Source organism: Populus alba, chromosome 5, assembly GCF_005239225.2.
Source record: "Populus alba chromosome 5, ASM523922v2, whole genome shotgun sequence".
In the NCBI taxonomy this organism is placed as follows: domain Eukaryota; kingdom Viridiplantae; phylum Streptophyta; class Magnoliopsida; order Malpighiales; family Salicaceae; genus Populus; species Populus alba.
This window is the reverse complement of record NC_133288.1, coordinates 15,735,744-15,744,370: the sequence shown is the minus strand read 5'-3', so window position 1 is coordinate 15,744,370 and position 8,627 is coordinate 15,735,744. Positions and strand designations below refer to the sequence as shown.

Sequence of the window (8,627 nt, the reverse complement as noted above, 5' to 3'; positions counted from 1 at the left end):
AATTTATCACTGCAAAAATGATTTAAAGGTAAAACATTCAAGATTATTAATTTAATTTATTTTTATATATATTCTAAATAATATAATTAAATTAAATTCTATTGTTTAATATTTTATTTTAAAAATAAAAATTGTGATAATTTATAAATTGAATACAAATAACATACAGAAATGAAAAAAAAGAAAGCTGTAAGTGTTTTTTTAAAAAAACAAAAATTGAAATTGAGACGCATGTAACTAAAGCAGTTGTTGTTAATCTTCTCCGTCAACTTTTTGTCGCGAGTTACTAAACTCTCCCCTTCCTTCCTTGTTTTCTTCTTCGATTCAGTCCCTCTATTCTATTATATATAGGTCACCTGCTCCCATTTTTTCTATTTTATTTTGTTACTGTTTACACATTTCTTTTCTTTTTTCCATTTTGGTTTCTGGCTTCCTTCTTGAAAGGTAATTTGTTGATCATCTTCTTCTTCTTCATGTATTACTAACTGTTTGGTCTTGCTTTGAGACATATTGATCGGACCTGACCCTTCTAATATCTGTGTGAATTTCTTTTAATATTTTCCCAGCAATATGCCACTATTGTTGGTGGTCTTGCTCTTTCTTCCTCTTTATTAACGTTGTTTAATTTATTTTGGATTATATATGACTTGAATCTCTTTTCTGCTTTCTTTACTGCTAGTTTTCTTTTAATTTGTTCGTTTTTTTTTTTCATTTGAAAGGAATGTGCTATGTGCTATTCTGTAATGCCTTCAAAGCTACTGTACATTGTGTCTTTCAACTCACTGTGTTGAAATAGGAGTTTCTTGTTAAATGCTATAAACCCATTTCTAATAATTATTTGTGGGCTTCTTTCTTGGGGTATCTTGAATTTCAGAATGGCCACTGCTGTGTTTCACCAAGCCTTAGGGACCGCTCAGTCCCATCAACACCTCCAGAACTCCGGTTCTCATCTTGAGTTTGGCAATGCTTCGTTGAAACTGATATCTAAAGGTTTTAAGGTTGACATTGGACTCTCAAGAAGAGGGAGTTATAGTTCTTGGAAGAAGAAATTTGGTGTTATTCAAGCCTCGGCTTCTCAAACTTCAGTGGTTCAACCGGTTTCATATCCCCCAAATAACAGCTCTGATGAGTTACGAAAGAAATCAAGTATGCCTGTTTCTTTTTAGTCCAAAATTCTTATCTAATGAAGATTAGATATTCATATCAATTGCCATTTTTTATTCTTAAAAAGATCTCATCATATTTTAATTTGGCCGCATGAATCCTTCGATTCTGCAATACAATAGTAAAAAATCATGTTGATATACAGATTGATTGATATTATTTGGCGTCTGATTAAAATTTGGAGCTGAGTTTTTTCTTTTTGTGAAATCTTCTTAATGCTATATCCTAATCTATTTCAGGTGAAGCAGCTTTGATACTGATTAGGCATGGTGAGTCACTATGGAATGAAAAGAACCTCTTCACAGGCTGTGTTGATGTGCCATTGACAAAGAAGGGTGTGGAGGAGGCAATTGAAGCTGGTAAGAGAATCAGCAACATACCCGTCGACATGATATATACATCAGCCTTGATACGTGCGCAGATGACTGCCATGCTTGCCATGACTCAGCATCGTCGCAAAAAGGTAGTTTGGTAAAACATGCCATTGGGTGTTAGAAAACATAAGTTTTAGCTGCGCATCATCACAAAATGGTAGTTTGGTAAAACATGCTATTGGGTGTTAGAAAACAGAAGTTTTAGCTGTGGCATTCAAATCTCAGAAGTTATTAACATGATAGTAGATGAATATCTTGCTCTTGCATTAATCTGAGCTAAACCTGCGTTACTTGTCATTGGCACAATAATTACTCAGGCTGGCACATCTGACACTTATTTATGTATGAATTCAGCAAGACAAGTTAAGATGAACTTATTTAAGACTCCACTATTTCCTCAAAAGTTTTTTTCTTTTTCTTCTTTATTTGCTAGCATGTTGACTATCAAACTGGTGGCAGGTTCCTATTATTTTACACAATGAGAATGAACAGGCAAGGGAATGGAGTCAAATTTTTAGTGAAGATACAAAAAAGCAATCAATCCCAGTTGTAACAGCTTCGCAATTAAATGAAAGAATGTAATGATACTGTCTCTTTTTCTCTGATCATATCCTTTTTCCTGGAATTCCCACTTCATAAGCAACCTATGACCAATCTTCTCTGCAGGTATGGTGAATTGCAGGGTCTCAATAAGCAGGAAACAGCAGATAGGTTTGGAAAGGAAAAGGTTCACGAGTGGCGGAGGAGTTATGACATACCTCCACCCAATGGCGAGAGTTTGGAAATGTGTGCTGAAAGAGCAGTTGCTTATTTCAAAGATCACGTATGCATGGCTATGCTTCCTATTCCTAGTTCTCTTATGGTTTGCTTGCCAATGATTGGATGGTTTACTTAATGATTCAAGCAATTGTATACCATTCAATAGCATCTGACACAAGAGTACTTGCAGATTGAGCCTCAACTTCTATCTGGGAAGAATGTGATGATTGCTGCCCATGGGAATTCACTGAGGTCCATCATAATGTACCTTGACAAATTAACTTCACAGGAGGTGATAAACTAGTTACTTTGGGGTGTTTCCATATGGATCATCTCTGCATTATCTCTTCTTTTTACTCTTAGTATTAACTTTATTTTGATCTTTTTTTGTTCTGGCAGGTTATCAACTTAGAATTATCAACTGGAATACCAATGCTTTACATATTAAAAGGAGGGAAATTCATTAGGAGGGGAAGTCCTGCAGGACCAACTGAGGCTGGCGTGTATGCATATACTAGGGTATGCAACTTCATATTAGGTTCTGGACTTGAAAATTTTATTTGTGGCTGCAGTTTATATTTGCCTGATTTTAAGTGTGTCAGATTATGATGTTCAACAGTTGTAACCTGTCTGAAATTAATATGGAAAAGTTTTATCTGAAATAATCATTTAGTTTTTGATTTTCCTAATCATTCGATGAAGCAACCAACCAAAACATGCATGTGTCAGGGAGTAACCTTTCTAAGTTTCCAATGAGGCCTTAAGATGAATTTTCCTAGTTAATTATAGACATTGGAATGCAATATAATTTTTTCAGTAATTTACTTTTATTGCTAAGAATCTTCCTGCTAAGACTGGCTGGTAACCCCTAGGTCTAGAAAGCATAGGAAGAAATGGTATTGTCATTACCTAGGAAGTATGTATATGATACAGAGATGCATAAAAAATATTATGCAAACACATTATTGAGTAAAATTGTAAAACAATCTACCAATCAATAAATTTTGTGTACAAGAATGAACAAGATCTTTTACAAGAATGACATTATTACTTGGAATTTCTGTTTCTTGGAATTCTAACTCCATAGTCTTCTTTATTTTGCGCATCGTTCACATGATGCTATCTAGTACCTGACTGAATATGACACCACCACTTATGCTACTTTAAATGCTGTTGCAGAGTTTAGCTCTATATAGGCAGAAGTTAGATGATATGCTGCGTTAATATATGCTCACATACTGGTAAGTTCAATTACTTGTTATCATCTTCTGTGTCTACCTCAATCACTGGCTCTTTTTTTGCTTCCAACTCCTTAGATGAGTAACAACATTGCTTTGCTTTTTCAGGGGGGATCTTCCTCTGCATTCCTATCATAATAGCTGTTGGTGTCATAAATAAGAAAATGCAGAAAAGCTGGTTATGCAATATGATTGCGCACATGTATATGGTTATCTTCCTCAACCAGTAGGAAGGAAAGCTTTCTACTGCTATTTGTTTAGTTTTCGCGCGTCAGTCAAAGTCTACTGTGGGTCCTTGCCCATGTTTCTTCCAGGGAAGATGTAGGATTCCTGATAGTTAGTGATGTTTAAATGTTGTAGAAGATGGACTGAAATATGAGTACTGTTCTATGGTACCTTCTAGCTATCACAATGTGCACAAGGTGATGCGAGGTAATTTTCCTCATTTTGTGTTTTGTTTTTTCTCGGCATGGATTTGGGTCATGGAACATGATGGATCTTGTTTGTAGAACTCACATATTCGGGTTTAATTCAATGGTAATGATTTAGTTTTGAATTCATAAATGGATGTGGATGGTTCTTCAAATATATAGTTGGAAAGTTATTTGAATTTAAAATAAAATCTAAATTCAACAGTTAAGATTTTACAAATAGGATCCATTATGCTCTCAAGAACATGATTTGAAGTGCCATTTATGAACTCAATAGACCATATGATCATGCTTTAGCAAATAAACAGATGAAAACTAAACCTAGACCAAAATATATTTACCTATGTATCGACCTCTTGATGCATTGTGGATGTAAACCCAGAGAGCAAAATCCTAGAATTTATAATCAAGAATCATAATATTTACCTAGAAAAGCTAAAATTAGATTATAAAACCCTCAACTTGTTAATGATTTGAATCAAGAATTAAAGGTATTTCTTGCTTGGACTATATTGATTAAGACTTGATGATTCTTTAAACTCAACTTCATAACTTCATGTTTAACATTATTTTAGAAAGAATTCTCAAAACTTTCTCAGCTTGAGTGTCATATATAAACCTATTGAATACATTTTCCGTCCAAGTGGTCTTGAAAAAAGAGTGTGAACTGGACTGGAAAGACCAATCTAACCATCCCAATTCAGAAGCCTACTACAGCCCATCATGGACTTAAAATTACATAAAAGGATTTCAGAAACAGATTCATTCCAAGTTCTTTCAAGTACAGTTTAGCGGTGTCTTTCGTCCTCACCGCTGGTGGAAAGTTCGTACCAAAGTAGCAGATGCCAGGTCCGGTTGTGGAGCTGCCGAGGGGGAACTCACTCTTGTACAAAATGAAGGCATCCTCTTGTCGTCCTCCGTCATCCTCTCTGCAAACTCCCTTATATGACAAAATCTACACCTTTTCCACCAAATGCAGCTTCGAGACGGTCCATATCAAATAGATCTTCCATTATTTTCTTAGTATTGATTTCAAACAAACTTGACATTATTGGAAGTCTTAGGCTCTAGAAATGCTTTTGCCACCTGCAATGAAAGGTTATCCTGACATTACTGGCAAACTAAACTAGCGTATAGAGTGCAGAGAAAAAAAAAGGCTTCACCAAGAATTAATCTAAAACCAGCAAAACAGGACTGTGACTCCACGAAACACACTGGAATGCCCCTTGGCTATTGCAAAATACTGAAACTGACACTAACCATTGTCCCATACAATTCACAATTGGAACTAAAACAGTTTTGCATCAAATTTTGCAAATATAATGGTGACATTAAAGATTGGAAACAACAAAAAAGCAGACACATTACCACAAGTTGAACTCTTGAAATTATAATAGTGTCTCAATACCAAGTACTAAGAAAAGAGAACATAAAATGCCAGGTAATTTCTATAGAATGGAGGTGAGGCCAGCCCTTATGTATATAATTGTGAATGTTGGGTATCAAAACAACAAGATACTCATAAGATGGCAGTGGCAGTGAGATCTGTATGTTAAGGTGTACAGTAACACTAGAACGGATAACATTAGAAATGACACATCCACCAAAAGGTCCATGGTTTGGCATATTGGTGGGAAAAAAAATATGAGAGAAGGGGCCTAAAATGGTCTGGCATTGTCCAATGTAGGACACCAGAGAGCCCTGGTTTGGAAAAGCGATAAGCTGGGGGTAGAGGGAGCCATAAGCTAACGTGAAGTGGTGGTCAGAGGGTTTAAAATCTCTCCATATTGAGGCAGATTTTGGTGTACGATCACATGGTTGTAGTTGTAAACTAATCTCCAGCAATTCATTTAGGCAGTGTACATTATTACCTTGAGCACAATCTATAATCAAAACTTTATAATAAAGTAAAAATTCTCTAAATCCGACAATTAGAAATTTTAAAAAAGTACAGCGGAAACAGGTAAGGGGTTAACATCCAGAAAGGTTCAAAGAATTCTGGAGGGTTGTACAGGATTGCCAAACCCAGGCATTCAGGATAATGGTCTTGTAAAACAAGGGCTGTTTCCCGTGTCACCTTCAATGAAATATGCGATAAATTGAAACCATTGAAATCAACCAGCCAGACCAGCTGCTCCTTTTCTGGTGGCAAATTTAAAATGGCATTCTCCATGCAATACACCAAATACTTAATTTGTCCTTTTATTGACTGGGTTTACCGTTATTACAAATATGAATTTACCGTTATTACAGGTAACCAACATAAAGCTAAGCATATCACTTTTGAATTTGATCCCTGAAAACTGATATTTCTGTACACACTTCGAAGTACAAAAGATCTCACCATCATGCCAAGCATACTGGGTTTACACAAAATATTGTCACGAAGGCTTGCATTAAGGTTGGTATTACTATAAAAGGTGTGGGGAACATTATTGTTCCCCGTTTCCCCACAGCACTTTTCAACTAGAGATAAATTATTTTGGATTATAACAATAATTTATTTTTTAATATTTTTTTTTCTAATTACATCTTTATATAGACCCAAATTGATGGTTAATTAAAACACATTTATTAAGGAAGGATATGATTTAAAGGATAGAAGATTGAAATGAAGAATACAAAATAGAAATGTGGTAAGTAAGGATGGAGCTTTATAATTTTTTTATTATATAAATAGTTTTTTAATTTATTTAATTAGATATATTTATAAACTTTTTAATTCTGCTTGGAATTTCTTTATATATAAAAACAGGTCATAATTTGTGGGAGGGGAAGAATCGTGTGATTATAATGTTGGATCTGACTTCTGAGTCCTGAAGCAAAGCTAATTTTTTTATTATTTGGTGTCAAAAATCATGGATGGTCAATTTACGTGTCTTTTCATTCGGGATTAATAGCATGTCCTAGTGATGCATCTACATGAACCAAACCTTTCTTCAAATCCAAGCAATAGCAGCCTCACAAATCACAACACTCAGAGAAAGGTCGGGAGAGATTGTCAGATCAAACCTGGCAACTAGGTCTCATGACAAGAACTGTTCTTCCATGCTTGTCAAAGTAATTTGATCTGTAGACTTTCCCCGTTTGTGCTTCATGAGCAACCTCTCCCTGCATTACAAACAAAAACAGTGACAGAAATAAACACCATCGCATGAGTAGATCCACAACTAGAACAAATTTGACCAGTCCCATAACCCACAATGCTGAGTTTCCTGATGGAAATTGTTACTAATTGTACTGGGACTTCCAGATGCATAGCCAATTGCAATTTGTCTTAATTTTGAGTATTATAAATTATTGGTGGCAGTTTCAACATGCTTGGACCCTTAACAGGTATGGAAACAACTATATTAAATTTTTAGTGTTCTGTGAAATGTGACTGGAGGCCAATATTTTCCTAGTGCAACAAAAATGCAGGAAATGAAAGAAGATGTAGGAGAGCTTCGAGCCTCGTTCAATTACTCACTAAAGTTGAGGCACACAATTAAATTAAGTCGATCCCTACCAAGATATCATCCATTGATTAAGACTTAAACGCTAGAGCGGATCTTTCCTCTCAAGGACTAAGAGAAAATCAAGAAGGATAAAAAGTGCCTGCATACCCAGCGAATCTCCTCTGGTTTGTGTGCTGCTCTCCATTTCAAGGTTTCTTTCAGCATTTTCAGTGCCTTCTTGACGCGCGTTCCAGTTCCGTGCCCTCAGATATCTTGCAATTGATGCATCAGGACAATAAATGGACATCTTATCTTATCTGGCAGTGGCCCCACCAGCCTTCTCATGTCATTAACCTGCAAAATTGAAAGAGTCATGTGCTTTAAATTTTTCCTCCCATATGTAGAAGTAAACGAGACGAGCACATATGATGGATATACCCTTGCTTGCTGATCTTCAGTGGTCAAAGGCTTCTCAAAGCCATTTGAAGAGGATCTCTTTCCACCCTCACTCATTTTAGGTTTCTCTGTAAGCCAATATTTGAGATACACAATTTCATCACCATATTATATGTTTCTATCACATACCTTATCATCTGTATTTTGTATTCTTTTAACTTGTAAGTGGAAAATGCTAAAGAACCACACAGTACCATCATTCCATATACAAAGTATTTTCGTAAGATGATGTAACAAAAGTTTGCAGATACCTTAAAGTTATTTCTTTAAAACAATATGTATTAGAATCAAAACATAACACTCTATGTAGGATAATTTAGTGATTTCAAGTCGGAGAATCACTTACACAATATCATGTAAGTATTTTCATAAATACAAGTAATCTCTTCATATGAAATTCTCATTTGGATTAGTTCAGTATACATATCATCTGAAAAATACCTATATATTAATTTTAAGTATCTCTCATGCCCCAACTTATGAGAACAACTACTTCTTTTCATAAAAAAAGAAATATAATATGTATAAGTTTCAATAGCTCTAATTAATATTCAGTCTTAATGGAGCATTGGCCAAGAATATTTAGGAACAATGCTTTGATGCAATAAAAACCCCATAATTATAACAACTTTATAATTTCCTTAGTCGATTCAAGTTTATCTTTATTCTAAATTCATTAATCAAATAGTAGATTCATTAATCAAATATTTAATAAATATTAAAGATATATGAAATTTTATTAATAAATTAAATATATTTACATGAATA

General features: G+C 34.7%; 1 protein-coding gene and 1 long non-coding RNA gene across 2 annotated transcripts; one reads left to right on the top strand and one right to left on the bottom strand.

Annotated features, from left to right (window-relative positions):
* The first annotated feature begins 271 nt into the window (after positions 1-271).
* Positions 272-4,099, top strand: LOC118030446 (2,3-bisphosphoglycerate-dependent phosphoglycerate mutase 1). Its single transcript, XM_035034564.2, has 9 exons — positions 272-444; positions 875-1,146; positions 1,404-1,627; positions 1,998-2,116; positions 2,205-2,361; positions 2,488-2,589; positions 2,697-2,816; positions 3,477-3,538; positions 3,644-4,099. The coding sequence occupies exons 2-8, from the start codon at positions 876-878 to the stop codon at positions 3,519-3,521; spliced, it is 1,038 nt and encodes a 345-aa protein (XP_034890455.1). The 5' UTR covers positions 272-444; position 875; the 3' UTR covers positions 3,522-3,538; positions 3,644-4,099.
* A 431-nt stretch (positions 4,100-4,530) lies between these two features.
* On the bottom strand, positions 4,531-7,746 carry LOC118030421 (uncharacterized). Its single transcript, XR_004684326.2, has 3 exons — positions 7,572-7,746; positions 6,979-7,077; positions 4,531-5,052 (listed from the first exon to the last, which is right to left on the bottom strand). It is a non-coding gene; the product is annotated as an uncharacterized lncRNA (long non-coding RNA).
* Positions 7,747-8,627: the final 881 nt, after the last annotated feature.

Coding starts and splice junctions, on each gene's coding strand:
- LOC118030446 (XM_035034564.2), top strand. CDS start 876: ATGGCCACTGCTGTGTTTCACCAAGCCTTAGGGACCGCTCAGTCCCAT. Junction 1,147..1,403: donor TGAGTTACGAAAGAAATCAA/GTATGCCTGTTT, acceptor AATCTATTTCAG/GTGAAGCAGCTTTGATACTG. Junction 2,590..2,696: donor ACAAATTAACTTCACAGGAG/GTGATAAACTAG, acceptor TTGTTCTGGCAG/GTTATCAACTTAGAATTATC.